Below are 20,089 nucleotides of genomic sequence, written 5' to 3'. Positions count from 1 at the left end.
TCTTCCCCTCTCTGTCTTCCCGCCCTCTCTCTATTTCTCTCTGTCCTATCCAACAACAATGACAGCAATGACAATAACAATAATAACAATGATAAACAACAAGGGCAACAGAAAGGGAAAAAATAGCCTCCAGGAGCAGTGGATTCATGGTGCAGGCACCGAGCCCCAACAATAACCCTGGAGGCAAAAAAAAAAGAGGGAGACCTTCTTTATCAGCTACTGAAGTCCCAGAATTTGTAGTGCTGGATCATCTGCTCTGCTCTGTTGATCTCTTTGTTGTTATTATTGTACTTACAGAAAATGCCTTACTATCTAATAGGTCAAGTCTGTCACTGTAGCTTATAATCTGATTTAATAAAAGATGAATGGGGGTTCAGGTGGTGGGATACCTGGTTGAGCGCACATATTATAATGCACAAGGACCCGGGTTCTAGCCCTCGGTCCCCACCTACAGAGGGAAAGCCATGCAAGTGGTGAAGCAGTTCTACAGGTCTCTCTCTCTCTCCCTATCTATCCCCCTACTCCCTCAATTTCTAGCTGTCTCCATCGAATAAATAAAAATAATTAAAGAAAATTGAGCAGGGTGAAATAGCTTACCTTTACCATATGAGCAACTCAGCTTCAAGTCTGCCCCCCCCCCACACACACACACACTGCAGTAAAGGAAGCTTTGGTGCTATGGTCTCTCTCTCTTTCACTTTCTCTCTCCCCCCTCCCTCCATCTCTATCTTAAAAGTAAAATCAGAAGCCAGACCTCCCACCTTCTGCAACCCACAACGACCCTGGGTCCATGCTCCCAGAGGGATAGAGAATGGGAAAGCTATTGGGGAGGGGATGGGATATGGAGATTGGGTGGCGGGAATTGTATCCCCCCATCCTATGATTTTGTTAATGTCTCCTTTCTTAAATAAACAAATAAATTTTTAAAAAAGTAAAATCAGGGGGGCTGGGCGGTAGCACATTGGGTTAAGCGCACATGGTGTGAAGAGCAAGGACCAGGGCAAGGATCCTGGTTCGAGCCCCCAGCTCCCCACCTTCAGGGGGGTCACCTTACAAGCGGATCTGCCGGTGTCTATCTTCCCCTCTCTGTCTTCCCCTCCTTTCTCAATTTCTCTCTGTCCTATCTAGCAACAACAACAACAAGAGCAATAAAGGCAACATAAATGAAAAAATAATAGCCTGCAGGAACAGTGGATTCATGGTGCAGGCACTGAATCCCAGCAATAACATGGTGGCAAAAAAAATAATATTGGTTGTTTTACTTTTCTGAAAATTAGATCCTCATTTTTATGTAGCATCTACACACATTATAAGCCAAATAGTATCAAGTCTACCTTTGTATATATTTTTATGTAGCTGTGTCTATTGTGTCATTAATGTGCAAAACATAAATGAACATTTATATATTGACAATATAAGAACTCTGGATATATTTTAGTCACTTGTCATTACTTGTATTAAAACAAGTGCATATATATTATTAATAAAGCATTACTGTTTTGAGATCATTGCAAAAAAGAAAAACAGCAACAACAAAACTTATGCCTGAGGCTTTGAGGTTCCAGGTTTGATTCCCAGGATCGCCACAAGTCAGAGCTGAGCAGTGCTCTCTGATGGAAAAAAAAAAATACAACCTAGTATCATTCATTCCATTTTGTTCTACTATTTTATTCTCTTTCTTTCTTCCTTTCTTCCTTTCTTTCTTTTGTTGTTGTTGTTGTTTGTTTTTTGCCTCCAGAGTTATGTCTAGGGCTTGGTACCTGCAGTACAAATCCTCTGCTCTTGGCAGCCACATTTTCCATTTTATTGGATGTAACAGAGAGAAATTGAGAGGAGAGCGGAATATAAGGATAGAAAAGACACCTGCAGACCTGCTTCACCACTTATGAAGTGACCCCCCCACTGCTGGTGGGGAGCCACAGGCTAGACCCAGGATCCTTACGTTTTATATTATGCGTGCTTAACCCAGTGCATCACTGCCTAGCCCTCAATGTTCTACATCTTGTCTAAAACATGCTATAAAGATGTATTCATTTAGTTTGTGTATTCATTTAGTTTGAAAATCCTTTCCTTTTCTTAGTATTGCTATAAAGCAACATTACAGACTAGAATTCTCTATTTTTATTTATTTACATTTGTCATCTCTGGGACTTCACTTCTTCAGATAGAGACAGAAACAGAGAGGCAGAAAGAGAGGAAGAGACATCACAACACTGGAGTGTCTTTCAGTGCAGGGGGGCCTGAACTCAAATCTGGGTCATATGTGACAAAGCAGCACACTATCCAAGTGAGCTCTTTTGCCAGGCCCTAGTAATTTTTAAAAGATTTATTTATTTATTTATTTATTTATTTATTTATAAAAAGGAAACACTGACTAAACCATAGGATAAGAGGGGTACAACTGCACACAGTTCCCACCACCAGAACTCTGTATCCCATCTCCTCCCCTGATAGCTTTCCTATTCTTTAACCCTCTTACCCCTGGGAGTATGGACCCAAGGTCATTGTGGGATGCAGAAGGTGGAACGTCTGGCTTCTGTAATTGCTTCCCCATTGAACATAGGCATTGACAGGTCAATCCACACTCCCAGCCTGCCTCTCTATTTCCCTAGTGGAGCAGGGTTCTGGGAAATTGGAACTCCAGGACACATTGGTAGGGTTGTCTGTCCAGGGAAGTCTGGTTGGCATCATGATGGCTGAAAAAAGAGTTAGCATATAAAGAAGTTGTTGACTAATCATGAACCTAAAGGCTAGAATAGTGTAGATGAAGAGTTGGGGGGGGTGTCCATTCTGTAGACAGCTAGTAGGCATATTTTAGTTATATTCCAAAGGGCCTGTGGCTATACTATTTTCTTTCTTTCTTTCTTTTTTTTCCCCAGCGTGAAATCTGATATGCAGGTGGATCCAAGTTATTGTCTGGGGAGACGATGTCATGGCTGGAAAAAGGACCAGAAAGCTAGATCAGGGAAAAGAGTAGCTCCCAAATATGGGAAAGGTGTATAAATATTGTTGACTGTAAACCCCATCGATTTGATGTGATCTGGGGCCCATATTCATCTTAGGAGCCTATGTGACCTCTGCCTCCCTGTAGATCTGAACTCACATTCTGTGGTCATGAGTAGGAACGTTCCAAGCTGCCCCAATATCAGGACCCATCTTCCTCAGGTGTAGCATAGAGTATGTTGTCCATCCCCCCTTCAGAAGATGGAACATTCTCTACCATTGTTGATCCAAGTTGAGGGCAAAGTCCTATGGGGGCCCACAAAGGGGTTTTGTTGTTCCTGTTGTCTGTTTTGTTGTTCCTGATAGAGATGACCGGTAACAATGGAGAGAGGGATATATTCGAGGTATAGGCCCATCATGTCTGTTTGGGAATCTCAGGATGCCCCAACTAGGGCCCCAGCTGATGGGGTGGCCTGATGGTGACTAAAGAGTCATCATTAAATTATGCCAGTCTCTTGCCCTTATTCAACTTTTGCAGTCCTTGCTTTGATAAGGATAGCTTGGGAGTGAGTGAGGGAAATATAATAGGAAATAGGTGAGGAGGGTATCTAAGTCTAAGTAGACACTATTTCATTATGAACTTCATACTGACTCACTGCAGACTATTGTGTACTTTTGCTTTCAGGTATATATTTTGTCCTAATTTATGGATACATGTGAACATATGCCCTATCTCATGGGATGTGGTCTATATCTAGATTTTGGGACTTTGTTAGGAAGTGAACCACCTGGAATGGAATTAGAGAATCCTATGAAAGGAAAGGTCTCACCCTAGTAAGGAGGCTGAAGGGTTGACATTCTATACCTGACATCTCTGGACACAGTCTGAAGTGAAGCATGCGGAGGTGGTACTCATTGCATTGATTAGGTTGGGATCAGCAGATGCAATATCATTTGGTATGAATTGAGAGAAGCATGCAGGAAAGTGAGCCCCACCCTAGAGGTCCCAGGACTGGGGAAATATAACCTCTGTAGAGGAAGTGGGAGGTTCCTGCTGCCTTAGGGTTTAAGAAGACAATAGATAGTTATTGCTATAATCACATTATTTGGCAACTGTGTTAACTTCGAAAAATCCCTTTGTTAGGATTTGCTGTATCATACACAACATCATCATAATTTTTTTTATTTTAAATGGTTTTTTTAATATTTACTTTATTTATTTATTCCCTTTTGTTGCCCTTGTTGTTTTATTGCTGTAGTTATTATTGTTGTTGTCGTTGTTGGATAGGACAGAGAGAAATGGAGAGAGGAGGGGAAGACAGAGAGGAGGAGAGAAAGCTAGACACCTGCAGACCTGCTTCACCGCTTGTGAAGCAACTCCTCTGCAGGTGGGGAGCTGGGGTTCGAACCGGGATCCTTATGCCGGTCCTTGTGCTTTGTGCCACCTGCGCTTAACCCGCTGCGCTACAGCCCGACTCCCAACATCATCATAATTTATGTCCTTTGACATTTGTATATAGCTGTGCCACCAGTTGCTACTGTTCTCCCTGGTCTAAGCTTTTTTTCTTTTTTTTTCTAAAATTTGATTTATTTTCCCTTTTGTTGCCCTTTTTTATTGTTGTTGTAGTTATTGTTGTTATTAATATCATCATCGTTGTTGGATAGGACAGAGAGAAATGGAGAGAGGAGGGGAAGACAGAGAGAGGGAGAGAAAGATAGACACCTGCAGACCTGCTTCACCACCTGTGAAGCAATTCCCCTGCAGGTGGGGAGCCGGGGGCTCGAACTGGGATCTTTATGCCTGTCCTTGTCCTTTGCGCCATGTGTGCTCAACCCAGTGCGCTACCACCCGACTCCCTGGTCTAAGCTTTTAAGAGAGTCAACATATCAAAGACTCAGCCTATGGCCTGTGCATTCAAAAGTAAGAGACATTCAATTTTTCTCCTCTCATATTAATTAAATAGTGATTTCTATGGCTACAAATTAATAGGAGTGTACATAAACAACATTCCCACCACCAAAAGACTATGTCCCATCCATCTCCCCCCTTCCCCCCACCCCATGAAGCCGAACATCCACCCTCACCCACCGTTTTTCACTTTGATGCCCTACTCCAAAAGATTTATTTATTTATTTATGAGAGAGAGAATCAGAGCATCATTTTGGAACATGCAATGCCAGGGAATCTAATTCAGGACCTCATGCTTAAGAGTCTAACCCTCTAGCCACTATGCCACCTCCTGGGCCAATAATTAATTTTTTAAATATTTTTTATTTTAATGAAGGGAGTACTGAGAGCGAACAAGACCAGAGCACTACTCAGGTTAGGCTTATGATGGGGTTGGGTACTGAACCTGGGACCTATGAGCCTCAGGTATGAGAATCTTTTTGCAGAACCACTACACTGTCTCCTCAGCCATAGTAATTTATTTATTTTTATTTATTTATTTATTTATTTTGCCTCCAGGGTTATTGCTGGGGCTCAGTGCCTGCACCATGAATCCACTGCTCCTAGAGGCCTTTTTTTTTTTCTAGAGGCCATTTTCCCCCTTTTGTTGCCCCTGTTGTTGTAGCCTTGTTGTGGTTATTATTGTTGTTGTTGATGTTGTTCATTGTTGGATAGGACAGAGAGAAATTGAGAGAGGAGGGAAAGACACCTGCAGACCTGCTTCACTGCCTGTGAAGTGACTCCCCCACAGGTGGGGAGCTGCGGGCTTGAACCGGGATCCTTATCACAATCCTTGCGCTTTGCGCCACGTGCGCTTAACCTACTGCGCTACAGCCCAGCCCCCAGTAATTTATTTTTAATTAGCAGCTCACTGGTGTGTCAATTTATACAGGATGATACAACTAACTGTAGAAACTTAGGTGTGTCACCTCTGTGGTTCTTAGTTTTTCCTTGTCTAAAATGAGAAGTGTCTACAATGCCATGAGTTGAAGAACAAAGACTAAGACCCTTGCTGTAGAGATGATTGGTGTTCTTTCTGTTGTTGGAAGAATCCCCAAGAATATAGTCATTGCTCTGGAATGACCCTAAAGAATTCCTTTGTTCCATGCTCTCAGGGAGAAGCACTTGTGTAGCTGGTAGAATTCATCTAGAGGAAATATGTTGCTTGACTGATTCATTCTGATTTCTCCTTGACATTATTTCTGTCCCGTAGCTGACCGTCTCCTTCGCAGGAAATGAAGAAGCTTTCAGCACTAGTTCAATGAGAAAGAAACTTAAATCCTCTACAGCGACAATATATAAAAAGAGTGCACCAACTAAGCTCATGATCCCGCCACTTGAATATAAAATACAAAAACCCCTGGACGTCAGCCAGAGGACATTTACACAACACTTGCAAGCTCGATTGTTCTTCGGGAGGCAACCTGTCAAGAAAGCCATTCCAGGAGACAGTGGTCCTTCTAAAGCTTTTGCTGCTCCTTTTACTTTGAGTTCCCGAGATGCGCCGCCTGTTGATCCTAATCACTTTCCACTCTCACCTCTCTCTCATGCCCCCCAGTTTTATTCTGCTGCTAGCACCAAACAGTTTACTTTCTCTACTGCGACTGGAGTCTTTGGTTCCACTCTTGGTGCCCCTCAGTTTGGTTCTGCTGCTGGTGGACTGTTCAGTTCTCCTGCTGGTACTAGAATGGCTGGTTCTCCTGCTGGTGCTCCACTGTTTGGTGTCCCCCCAGTTACTGCTGGTGCCCCACTGTGTGACCCTGAGACAGGCAGTTCTACCGGCAGTTCCAATTCAGATTTACCTTTCAATCTGCCTGTCATGAAGGAATGTCTTCCCTATGATTCCGAAAGCATGTCTTCTGATTTCATGGATGACACCGTTCTATCTGCAGATTGCCTTGCCAACATGGAGGGTGAGCACATCAGTTATGCTTGCACCCCTGCTGGCCTCCACTCTCCTGGGCAGAACTTTCTCAGAGCTCCTCCCCCTCTTGCCATGCATGTGGGTGGTCTCCCTCCTCCTCCTCACCCTTTCCCTGGTTATTCTGGAGCTCCTCTCCCTTCTCCTGTCATTCATTCAGGTGGTCTCCTCCCTCCTCCCCCTGTTCCTGGTGGTCCTACTGTCTCCCCTCCTCCTCCCCTCTTGCCTGGTTTCACTATCCCTCCTCCACCCCCTCTTCCTGGTATTAGTAACATTCCTCCCCCAACTCTTCCTCTCCCCATTCCTGGTGGTCCTACTGTCCCCCTTCCTCCTCCCCTCTTGCCTGGTTTTGCTATCCCTCCTCCACTCCCTCTTCCTGGTATTAGTAGCATTCCTCCCCCTCCTTCTCCCCTCCTGCCTGGTTTCCCTATCCCTCCTCCATCCCCTCTTCCTGGTGGTCCTGGAGCTCCTCTGCCTGCTCTAGCCACTCCTGCTGGTGGTCTCTTTGGAGTTCCTCCCTGTTTTCCCCTTCCTCAAATCACTCCTCCTCCTCCTCCTCCTCCTCCTCCTCCTCCTTCTCTTCCTCTTCCTCCTCCTTCCCCCAGAGCCCTTCTGCATTCCCCATACCCCTCAGCTCCTCAGAGAGCCAGTTGTCACCTGCCAGCCCTCCCATCTTTTCTGGCTGCTTCTCAAAGCATCTCTACCAAAAGAAAAACCCTTCTCTATCAGAAGGCATTATCACAGCCTCTCCAACATGATTTTCAAACAGCCAACTATTGGGGAAGTTCTTTCGAAGGAGAAAATCACAAGACGCAACCAGCCTCCTGGCACAGTAGCTTGTCAGAAGTGATGCCAAAGTCTGGTGCCAGCAGATTCTCCTCCTACTTGCCCAGGAGAAGACAGAGTCTCAGATGTTCTGTGTATAGCGACACAGAAGAGGCATGGCCTGAGCTCCGCGATCTGCAGACCGAGGTAGGAGTCTCCTCTCTCAAGTCTGTGGGGGACTAATTTGAACATCACTTGTGATCACACTGGAGATTACTGCAGTGAGGCTAGGGATTTGTACCAGAATGGAAATTTATACACTGCTTCTTCTTCTTTTTTAATTTTGTTATTAATTTTATTTACTTATTGGATAGAGACAGCCAGAAATTGAGAGGGAAGGAGGGTGGAGAGAGGGAGAGAGACATCTGTAGCCCTGCTTCACCACTTGCAAAGCTTTCCCCCTAAAGGTGGAGACTGGAGGATTGAACCCAGGTCCTTATGCACTTAATCAGGTATATCACCACCTGGCCCCCTTCTTTTTTAAGTGTAAAGTTTTTATTCTTATTATTATCTTTATTTATTAGAGACAGCCAGAAATCAAGAGGAATGAGGAAATAGAAAGGGAGATAGGAAGACACCTGCAGCCCTGCTTCTCCACTTGTGAAGCTTTCCCTCTGGAGGTGGGGACTAGGGACTTAAACCTTGCACATTGTAACATGTGTGTTCAACCAAGTATGCCACCACCCAGCCCTTACCCTACACTGATTCTTTTTATGGAGAACATCTTCCTCCTCCTCCTTCTCCTCCCCCTCCTTCCCCTCTTCCCCCTCTTCCCCCTCCCCCTCCTCCCCCTCCTCCCCCTCCTTCCCCTCCTCCCCCTCCTTCCTCTCCTACCCCTCCTCTTCCCTCACCCATGAGAATATAATCCTTAAAAAATAAAAGGTAAGGGGCTAGGCAGTAGTGCAGCAGGTTAAGCACACATGGCGTGAAGCACATGGACCGGAGAAAGGATCCCAGTTTGAGCCCCTGGCTCCCCACCTGTAGGGGTTCACTTTGCAAGCAGTGAAGCAGGTCTGCAGGTGTCTATCTTTCTCTCCCCCTGTCTCTTCCCCTCCTCTCTCGGTTTCTCTGTCCTATCCAACAACAATAACAACAACAATAATAATAACCACAACAACAATAAACAGCAAGGGGAACAAAAGGAAAAAATGGCCTCCAGGAGTAGTGGGTTTGTAGTGCAGGCACTGAGTCCCAGCAATAACCCTGGAGACAAAAATAAAAAATAAAAGGTGGTGGTGCACCAGGTTAGCACATATATTACCATGCACAAGGGCCCACGTTTGAACCCCATTCCCCACATGCAAGGGAAAAGCTTATGAATGGTGAAGCAAACCTAAAGGTGCCTCTCTGCCTCTCTATCCCCCTCCCCCAATTTTTCTCTGTCCTAATAAAGAAGGGAAGGAAGGAAGGAAGGAAGGAAGGAAGGAAGGAAAGAAGGAAAGAAAGAAAGAAAGAAAGAAAGAAAGAAAGAAAGAAAGGAAGAAAGGAAGGAAGGAAGGAAGAAAGAAAGAAAAGTGGCCACCAGGAATGAAGGCACCAAATCTCAGAGATAACCCTGGTGGCAATAAAAATTAAAAAGTAGAGACCAGGTGGTGGCACACCTCGTTGAATGCACATGTTACAGTGCTTAAGGACCCAGGTTCGAGTCCCCGGTCTCCACCTGCAGAGGGAAAGCTTTGTAAGTGTTGAAGCAGAGCTGCAGGTGTCTCTCTTTCTCTCTCTCTCTCTATCTCTCTATCTCCCCTGCCCTCTTAATTTCTGGCTGTCTGTATCTAATAAAGATAATAAAAATTTTAAAAGAAAAAGACTTATCTGTTAAAAAATAAAAATAAAAAAGTCATGGCCAGGTCCAGGTGGTAGTACAGCTGCTTGAGTGCACACATCACAGTGCATAAGGACCCAGGTGTAAGCCCTAGGTTCCCACTTGTAGGGGAGAAGCTTCATGAGTTGTGAAGCAAATCTATAGGTCTCTCTTGCTCTCTCGCTCTCTCCCTTCCCCTTCCCTTTCAATTTCTCTCTAAGTAAATAAATATTTTCTTTAAAAAGTCACAGCCGGGGGCCTAGTGGATGCCTAGTGGTAGCACATTGGGCTAAGAGCACATGGCACAAAGCACAAGGACTGGCATAAGGATCCCAGTTCAAGCCCCCGGATCCCCATCTGTGGGGGTGGGGTGTAGCTTTACAAATGGTGAAGCAGGTCTGCAGGTGTCTATCTTTCTCTCTCCCTCTCTGTCTTCCCTTCCTTTCTCTATTTCTCTCTGTCCTATCCAACAACAACAGCAATAACAACAAGGGCAACAAAATGGGGAAAATGGCCTCCAGGAGCAGTGGATTTCTAGTGCAGGCACTGAGCCCCAGCGATAAAAAAAAAAAATGTCATGGCCAAAGCAGGTCTGCATGTGTTTATCTTTCTCTCCCCTTCTGTCTCCCCCTCCTCTCTCAATTTCTATCCTCTCCAACAACAACAACAAAAAAAGGTGGCTACCAGGACCAGTGGATTCATGGTGCAGGTACTGAACCCCAATGATAATCCCAGAGGCAATAAATAAATAAATAAATAAATAAATAAATAAATAAATGTCATGGCCTGGGAGGTGGAGCCTTCCAGTGAATAAAGTGCTGCACCTCAAGCATGAGGACCTGAGTTCAGTTCCAGGTCCCACAATACTCTGTCTCCTGCAAATAAATAAATCAGTCTTAAAAAAAAAAGTCAGGGCTCTAGGAGGTAGTTCATTAGATAAAAGAGCACGCTTTATATCCTGCACAAGGAGCAGGGTTTGAGCCCCCAGCCACCACAGAGGGGAAGCTTCACAGGTATCTGAGTAGTGTTGTGGTATCTCTCCTCTCTGTGTGTCTCTCTCCTTTTTTATCTCCCACCCACTATCTTAAAAAATGGTTCTCCAGGAACAGAAGAATAAGACAGCTGTGAAGCCCCAACCACAGCCCTGGTGGCAAAAGAAGAAAAAAAAAAACAGCTGAACAAAGTATGCTTGATGGTGACTAGCAGTAGTTTGGTTATTTATTTATTTATCAGAGCATTGCTCAACTCTTAACATATGGAGGTGCTGGGGACTGAACCTGGGACCTTTGGTATCTTGGGCATGAAAATTCCTTTTTGCATCACCATTATGCGATCTCCCCAGCTGCATTAACCTATTTTTAACTGCATATCTTTGTACTAGTGAATATTACCCTTCCTCAGTTGAAATTTAGCAGCCCAAATGGATCATGGGGAAAGATGTTAAGTTTCTGGGGTTGGAAAACTGATGAGTTGCAACTCATACAAATTGGTTCCTGTGAATTAAAACAAATGCACTGTAAGTATGTGCCCAGTATTTTTACAAGCAGTCATTGGGCATATTGCTCAACATGTAAAGTTATGTTTGAGCTTGTAGCTTCCTTTATGACGCTAACACATACCCTTAAATATAGCTACTGCAGTGGTACTAAGTCTCAATCTTCTGTCTGCATTGTTTGTTTGTTTGTTTTTGATGTCAAGTGGAAAAGCAGCCCACATAGGGCTGACCACTCTGTGACCACATAGGGCAAGTCCATGCAAGTTTCAGTTCCCTCATCCACAAGATAGGGATAATCATTATGTCTCCCTCAAAAAGCAGTTGTGAGACAGGGAAAAGAAGTTTACTTTCCTGAAAGAATAGACAGGAAGTTGCACAGGAAGCAGTATAGCAGATGCTATATCTGGGGACACATGTTGGGACTTAAATCCTACTTCTAACTTTTTTTTTTTAATTAATGAAAGGGATCGGAGGAGAGAGAACCAGTTGTTACTCTGGTGTATGTGCTGCTGGGGATTGGATTCAAGACTTCATGCTTAAGAATCTAGCACTTTACTACTGTGCCACCTCCTGGACCACCTACTTTTTTTTTTTTGGCAGCCATTTTTTTCTCTCTTTTTTTTTTTTTTGTTATTGTTGTTTATTTTGGTTTGACTTTTTAATTGAATAAGACAGACAGAAATTGAGAAGACATGTGGAAAAAGAGAGAGGGAAAGAGATAGATAAACACCTGCAGATCTGTTTCACCAATTGGGAAGTGACTCCCCTGCAAGCAGGGAACTGGGGGCTCAAACCTGGATCCTTGAGCAGGTCCTTGCACTTTGTACTATGTGCGTTTATCCCAGTGCACTACTGCCCACTCAACCCCCTTTCTTTTAAGGTTTTCTTTTAAAACATTTTTTATTATCTTTTATTTATTGGATAGAGATGGCCAGAAATCAAGAAGGAAGGGGGAAGTAGAGAGGGAGAGAGACAGAGACTCATGCAACACTGCTTTATCACTGGCAAAGCTTTCCCTCTGCAGGTAGGAGTCAGGGGTTGAACTCTGGTCCTTGCACATTATAACATATGTGCTCACCAGCCCCCAGCTTCTACTTCTTGCTAGCTCTGTGACTTTTACTCCTTTCTCTCATCACTAGGACCTCATACATGAATAATTTATTACTCATGCTGTTGACTTATTCGTTCTTTTATTTCAGGTATGGGGGCCGGGGGGGGGGCATTGTACCAGGGCTTCATCCAGGGCCATGGCACTCCCATACAGTGCTGGATCTAATACCCTGCCTTGAACATGGCAAGACATATACCCTATGCATTGAACTGTCCTCCTGGCCCATAGTTATGACTTTCTTTTTTAATTAATTAATTAATTTTTGGATATAGAAAGAAATTGATATAGAAGGAGGCTAGAGAGAGGGAGGGAGAGAGACCTGCAGCACAGCTTCACTGCCCGTGAATCTTCCCCCTGCAAGTGTGGACTGGGGGCTTGAACTAGGTCCTTGCATGTATGTGCTCTACTGGTTGTCACCCACCCAGCCCCTCTGTGACTTTCTTAAACTTCCTGTGCCTCAATGTCCTTTTCTGAAAAGTGAAATTAATAGTAGTTTTCCGTAAGAAGTGACTGCAGGAGGCTGAGTGGTGGCTTACATATAAACATACCCAAGGACCCGTGTTCAAGCCCCCAGTTCCCACTAGAGTGAATGCTCTACTATGCATGAGGCCATGGGTTCAAGCCCCTGCATGACATGGAAGCACCACAAACAGCACAGGTGTGTGTACATGTTGGGGAGGGGGTGTGCTCCATGGATTGCAGAGCAATGGTGCAGTTCCTCTCCTGTCTCCCCCCTCCTCTCTTGCTCCTCATACCACCCCCAAGAGTAAAGAATTAAAACTGGGCCAGGTAGACAGTTCAGCAGTAACACAGATGTGTGAGGTCCTGGGTTCATTCCCTGGCACTGCATAAAGAAACAATAAGAAATAAAATCTTGGTGGCTGGTGGCAGTGCACCTGATTGAACTCATGTGTTACAAATGTGCAAGGACCCAGGTTTGAGCCCCCAGTCCCCACCTGCAGGGGGGTCACTTCACAGGCAGTGAAGCAGGTCTGCAAGTGTCTTTCTCTCCAACCAGTCTGTCTTACTCTCCTATCCAGCAACAACAGTGGCAATAATAACAACAGCAAGGGCAACAAAAATGGGAAAAATGGCCTCCAAGGGTAGTGGATTCCTAGTGCAGGCACTGGGCCCCTCTGGAGGCAAAAACAAAACAATCCTCTCTCTTTTTAAAAAAAAAACAAAAAACACTGGGCGTAAGGATCCGGGTTCAAGCCCCCGGCTCCCCACCTGCAGGGGGGGGTCACTTCACAGGCGGTGAAGCAGGTCTGCAGGTGTCTGTCTTTCTCTCCCCCTCTCTTCCTTCCCCTCCTCTCTCCATTTCTCTCTGTCCTATCCAACAACGAACAACATCAACAATGGCAATAATAATAACCACAATGAGGCTACAATAACAAGGGCAACAAAAGGGGGAAAAAATAGCCTCCAGGAGCGGTGGATTCATGGTGCAGGCACCGAGCCCAGCAATAACCCTGGAGGGAAAAAAAAATTACTAGAGAGATTGGGCAGTGGCACACCCAGTTAAGCTCACACAGTACTATGTGCAAGACCCAGGTTCAAGCTCCCACTCCCCACCTGCAGTGGGGACACTTCCCAAGCAATGAAGCAGGTATGCAGGTATCTATCTTTCTCTCTCCTTCTCTTTCTCCCCTACCCCTCTCAATTTCTGTCTATCCTGTCAAATAAAATAAGAAGAGAAAAAAAATGGCAGCCAAGATTAGTGGATTCTGAGCCCCAGTGATAACCCTGGAGGCAAAAGAAAGAAAGAAAGAAAGAAAGAAAGAAAGAAAGAAAGAAAGAAAGAAAGAAAGAAAGAAAGCTTTAAAAAATAGAAACTTACTATTCATCATATACTTTCTCATGTGAAGAAATTACAGTAATTGTTAATTGCAGTAATTGGCTTAATTGTTTTTCCTTAATTTCCTAGGAAGGCTTCTGGAAACTTACACCTGAACTAGGACTTATTTTAAATGTTGACACCAGTGTTCTAATTAGTTTTCTAGAACAAAAAGGCATTCGATCTCTAGGTAAGTCGCTATTATTTTTTTCCTTCCCTTTTTGTTATGTATTGCTGTTAGGGTTATCTATGGGGTTTAAGTGCTTGCACAATGCATCCACTGACCCCAGGGACCTTTTTTTTTTTGGGGGGGGGAGGGTAGATAGAGACAAATAAACTGAGAGGGGAGGAAATAGAGAAGGAATGTGAAGGAGAGACACCTGCAGCTCTGCTCCACTGCTTGTGAAGCTTCTCCCCTGAGAGTGGGAATCAGCGATTTGAACCCAGATCTTTGTATATGCTAACATGTGTGTCTACTAGGTGTGCCACCACCTGGCCCCTCGTGACTATTTTTCTATTCATTAAATGGTATGTTCTTAATTGTTAAATGTGTTTGTAAACTGTTATTCTAAGAATTATCTAAGAAGCATATGAATGAAATTTTGTGGGTGGGGGAGATAGCATAATGGTTATAGAAAGGGAATCTCATGCCTGAGGCTCCAAGATCTTCGATTTAATCCCCTGTACCACTATAAGCCAGAGCTGAGCAGTGCATTGGTGACAAAACAAAACAAAATAAAAAAGAGTAAAATTTTGTTAGCTGAACAGAAAAATGTAACTATTTTCCCTTTTTGTTGCCCTTGTTGTTTTTCATTGTTGTTGTAGTTATTATTGTTTTTGTTGATGTCGTCGTTGTTAGATAGGACAGAGAAATGGAGAGAGGAGGGGAAGACAGAGACAGGGGGAGAGAAAGATAGACACCTGCAGACCTGCTTCACCGCCTGTGAAGCAACTCCCCTGCAGGTGGGGAGCTGGGGGCTCAAACCGGGATCCTTAAGTTGGTCCTTGTGATTTGTGCCACATGCGCTTAACCTGCTGCGCTACCACCCCAAACCCAAAATGTAACTATCTTCTAGTAACATCTTTACTAGTAATTAGTGTATTGCCTATGTCAGCTCATTAGCCTTAGCAATAATGACTATTATTTTAAAAAATCCAAAATCTCAGTAATTTAGCTAAATTAAATCCTGCTTTCCTGAAGGACAGCAGGAGGCTCTCTGAGCAGTGCACACACATTACCATGTTCAAGGACCTGATTTCAAACCCCAAGTTACAATATAAGAGTGCTTCAGGGAGGAATGCTTTAGAAGCAGTAAAACAGTGATGTAGTGTAGTCTGGGAGATGGCGCAGTGGATACAGCACTGGACTCTTAAGCATGAGGTCCTGAATTCAATCCCCAGAAGCACATGTACCAGAGTCATGTCTAGTTCTTTCTCTCTCCTATTTTTCTCATTAATAAATAAATAAAATCTTTATAAAAAATATAGTGATGGGAGTCGGGTGGTATCACAGTGGGTTAAGCACACACGGTGCAAAGTGTAAGGACCACGTAAGGATCCTGGTTTGAGCCCCTGGCTCCCCACCTGCAGGGGAGTCACTTCACAGGTGGTGAAACAGGTCTGCAGATATCTTTCTCTCCCCCTCTCTGTCTTCCCCTCCTCTCTCCATTTCTCTCTGTCCTATCCAACTACGATGACATCAATAACAACAATAGTAATAACTACAGCAATAAAACAACAAGGGCAACAAATGGGAATAAATAAATAAATATTTAAAAAATATATATGTAGTGATGCAATGTTTCTCTTTTCTGACTCCTTCTCCCTCTCTGTCTCTCTGTCTCTCACCTTCTATCGTGAGGAAGGAAAAAAGAAAGAAAAATAGCTGCCAAGAGCATTGGAGTCATGTAGGTGCTAGCCCTACTGATAATGCTGGTGGCAAATAATAGCAATTATTATGTTCATATCCAAATTATTATTACATAACTATCCTGCCCATATCACAATCTAATGTTGGTCAGCAGGGAAGTTCCCACTCACACCATCCTGTAGAGACCATATACCATCATTATTATCTTTAAAATAAAATATACCATCATTACTGTCTCTTTCTCTGGTGAGAAGGAGAAAACTTGACTCAGGCACCCTCTGTGTGGGAGCAGGGAGGGAGAGAGCAAATGTGGTAAGGGCTCCTTCCCAAGCTGGACTCAGGGGACTGAGCACTATACTGTAGCCTTGTGGGGCATCTACTGGGCTTCTGCCAGACCAAGTCTCTCTACCTCCAGAGTCAGTTTTCTTGTTCTGATGATGAAGGAAGGTCGTGGGGGCAGAGACCATGGACAACCTCAAACCAGCAGGTGATTTGAAGGTCAAATGCTAACCCTAGGCTGAATTTCTTTATATGAAAATAAACTGTTAGCCTGAATCTCTGGCTAGCCCAGATGGCAAGAGGAGGGTGGGGAGCTCTGGATATAATGCCCTTTTTTCACACAACCGTAATGGGTTTCTGCTCTACCAGCCACACTTTTCATTTAAACAGCTGGCCAATCAAGGGCTTTGAAACATGTTATGATGCTTTGTGACCTAGTGGAATGTGGTTTCATTGTATTTTAATGATCTGATAGAACTTTCTATAAATGGGGACAGGGCTGGGTGGTGGCACACCTGGTAGAGCACACATGTTATCATTCATGGGGCCCAAATTCAAGGCCTCAATCCCCACGTGTACAGATAAATTTCTTGAGCACTGAAGCAGTGTTACAGGTATCTCTCCTCCTCTATCTCTGTCTCTCACCCTTCATCAAAGAAAAAGGAAAAAAAGTGACCACCAGGAGTAGTAGTTTGTCGTGCCCAAGTGATAACCATGATGACAAAATAAATAAATTGGCACAGTTTGAAATGCAGCCTTCCTAACAGGCATAAAGTAGGAGATGTTTCACTTTCAGGTACAAAAGGAAGAGACTGTCTCTTGGACCTGATCGCCACACTGTTGGTACTACAGTTCCTTCGTACCAAGCTGGAAGAGGAGGGATTTGCCATCAAGTCGCTGATGAAGCTGGATGAGGCCTCAGTTTCCTGGTAAGTGTTTCACTGTAGGGCTAACCTCCTCACAGTTCCCACTCTTTCTTCACTAATCTTGACAAAGGGATGCAGGCAAGTTTTATCAAATGGAGTAACTGTGTCCACACTCTTCCATAGGGTTTGTGTGTAGGACTTTGATCCCATGTGCTCTTTTAAGTCCCATGATAGGCCTGTTCTCAACTGTTGCAGGGCCTGTGATATAGAACACAGATGGGAGCCCACATGTGACACATCTAAATGTTTAAATGTTTAAAAATCATACCAGCTGTGGTCTAGGAGGTGGCACAGTAGATAAAGCACTGGATTTTAAAGTATGAAGTCCTGAGTTCGATCTGTGGCAGCACATGTATCAGAGCGATGTCTGGTTCTTTCTCTTTCCTCCTATCCCTCTCATTAATAAATAAATAAAATATATTTTTTAAAAATCATATCAGCTGGGGGCTGGGTTAAGCACAGTGTGTTAAGCACACATGGCACAAAGCTCAAGGACCAGCGTAAGGATCCTGATTTGAGCCCTGGGCTCCCCACCTGCAGGGGGTTGCTTCACAAGTGTTAAAGCTATTCTGCAAGTGTCTGTCTTTCTCTCCCCCTCTCTGTCTTCACCTCCTCTCTAGATTTTTCTTCATCTATCCAACAACAACAACAACAGCAATAGCAACAATAACAACAACAGCAATAAACAACAAGGGCAACAAATGGGAAAAAATGGCCTCTAGGGCAGTGGATTTGTAGTGCAGGCACTGAGCCCCAGCAATAACCCTGGAGGCAAATAAATAAATAAGTAAATATCATACCAGCCAACTACTTATAGAAATATATATATATATATTGCCTCCAGGGTTTTTGCCGGGGGCTCAGTGCCTGCACTATGAATCCACTGCTCCTGGAAGCTATTTTTTCCCTTTTGTTTCCCTTGTTGTTTATTGTTGTTGTTATTGTTATTGTTATTTCTGGATAGCACAGAGAGAAATTGGGAGAGGAAGGGAAGACAGAGAGGGGAGAGAAAGACAGACACCTGCAGACCTGCTTCAACGCCTGTGAAGCAACCCCCCTGCAGGTGGGGAGCCGGGGGCTTGAACTGGGGTCCTTATGCAGGTCCTTGCTATTGGCGCTGTGTGAGCTAAACCAGCTGCTCTACGGCCTGGCCCTTGATAGAAATTTTGTGCTAGCAGCCCAGGAGGTGGCGCTATAGATAGGCTTTAGACTTTCAAGCATCAAGTTCCAAGTTCAGTTCTGAGCAGTGCATGTGCCAGAGGCTGAAGACAGCTAACCCAGCAGGATGTTCCCTTTGCCATATGTAGGGCTGGGTTCGAGCCCCGGCAACACAAGGGAACACTGCAACATTGGGTCAAGCTCTGCACATATATTTGAGGTACTGGTACCAAATAAATAAATAAATCACAAGATTTTAAGTATCTTATTTAAGAGAAGAGACAGCTCTTTTTTTTTTGGTAGAGAAAAAGAGTGAAAGAGACCACAGCACCAAAGCTTCCTCCAATCTGGTGGAGCAGGGCTATTTAAAGAGACATAAATTGAGGTTAGGAGCTTGAGTCAGCCTTAAGGCAGCAAGCCAGGTGATGGGTATAATGTACCTGGAATTATACTGTGTATCTTTCTCTCCCCTCTCTGTTTCCCCCTCCTCTCTCCATTTCTCTTTGTCCTATCCAACAACAACGACATCAATAACAACAACAATAAAAACGAGGGCAACAAAAAGGAAATAAATATTTTTTAAAAATGCATTTTATTTATTTAATGAGAGAAAGACAGGGAAACCAGAGTTCTGCTGAGATCTGGCTTATGGTGGTAGCAGGGATTGAACCTGGAACCTCAAAACCTCAGGCATGGAAATCTCTCGCGTAGCCATTATGCTGTCTCCCCTACTCATATCATCGTATTCTAAAGTGGGTGGAAATGTTTTCTTGTCTAGGCATGTTTCCTGGGGACTGGAGAAGATAAAGATGGCTAGCGAGTGGGTAAGAAGAACAGAGAGGCAGTATCCATCTATCTGCCAGCGGCTGGAACTGGGAAAAAACTGGGAATCTGCAACTAAGCGGCTGCTGGGGATGGAACCCATCAATGCCTCTTCACCTCTTCACAGAGTTCTGAATTACAGCCAAGGCTGAAGTTACAGCCAAGTTACAGTCCAGTGAAGCCATGTGTTAAGACTTTACCTGCACTTCTCTGTCTACAGTAATCAAGCGCTCCTAGATGCCTGCCTTGAAATTTAGTTCTGATTCTGTTCCAGCTAGTCATCAGCCCCCCTCAAACAAATTGATGTACAACTGTACTAACTGTAGCCCAAGAGGTGGCACAGTGAATAAAGCACTAGACTGTCAAGCATGAGGTCCTGAGTTTGAGACCCAGCAGCACATATACCAAAGATGCTCTGCTTCTCTCTCTTTTCCTTTCTCTCATGAATGAATAAATATTTAAAATGATAATAATAATAATGTACTAATAAGCATGAAATAAAAATGATAGTACTGCAGACTGTGTTTAATCCTCCCACCCCAGTTATCTCTGGAGTTTCCAAGTTATCTCTGGAGTTTGGTTCCTGCACGACTCTCCCAGGAACTTTATTTTTTTCTTTCTCTCCTCTGGCTAGAGGGTGAGAAACAAAGAGATGTATAGATGGAAAGAGAAGTAGAGAGAGGAGAGATGCCACAGCACTGCTTCACTGTTTGTGAAGCTTCCCTCTCTGCAGTTGCTCCCATGTGGTGACCTGGGGCTCAAACCTGGGTCCTTGTGCATGGTAACATGTACAATCTATAGATGAGCCACCTGATGACCCCTTGTGTTTATTTACTTATTATTAATTTTTTTTACATAGAAATAAGCAGAGAGAATGAAAGAGACCACAGCACCAAATCTCCCTCCAGTGCGATGGTAGCTGGGTTCAAACCTGGTTCTCAGTTGTCAAGGCAACACACTATCCAGGTGAGCTGTTCTGCCAGCCCCGGACCCCTGTGTTTAATTTTTTTTTTTAATTAAGTTTATTGAATTCACTTCTATCAGGGAGGATAGTATCTTGACATTTTTTAAAAAATAATTATTTCCTTTTGTTGCCCTTTTAGTTATTGTTGTTGTTACTGATGTCGTCATTGTTGGATAGGACAGAGGGAAA

At 44.0% G+C, this 20,089-nt stretch overlaps 1 protein-coding gene across 1 annotated transcript in view; it reads left to right on the top strand.

Moving 5' to 3' along the window:
• The window catches only part of PARP4 (poly(ADP-ribose) polymerase family member 4), a 123,899-nt gene extending 104,446 nt beyond the window's left edge, over positions 1 to 19,453 (top strand). The window contains exons 32-35 of the mRNA XM_060193512.1: positions 6,105 to 7,784; positions 13,972 to 14,071; positions 16,827 to 16,959; positions 18,893 to 19,453. Of these exons, the coding sequence (XP_060049495.1) occupies positions 6,105 to 7,784; positions 13,972 to 14,071; positions 16,827 to 16,959; positions 18,893 to 19,088 (2,109 nt within the window). The 3' untranslated portion in view covers positions 19,089 to 19,453. The remainder of the gene's footprint in view (positions 1 to 6,104; positions 7,785 to 13,971; positions 14,072 to 16,826; positions 16,960 to 18,892) is intronic.
• Positions 19,454 to 20,089: the final 636 nt, after the last annotated feature.

The sequence above is a fragment of the Erinaceus europaeus genome, chromosome 7 (genome assembly GCF_950295315.1).
Source record: "Erinaceus europaeus chromosome 7, mEriEur2.1, whole genome shotgun sequence".
Classification (NCBI taxonomy): domain Eukaryota; kingdom Metazoa; phylum Chordata; class Mammalia; order Eulipotyphla; family Erinaceidae; genus Erinaceus; species Erinaceus europaeus.
This window is presented reverse-complemented; position numbering and strand designations above follow the sequence as displayed.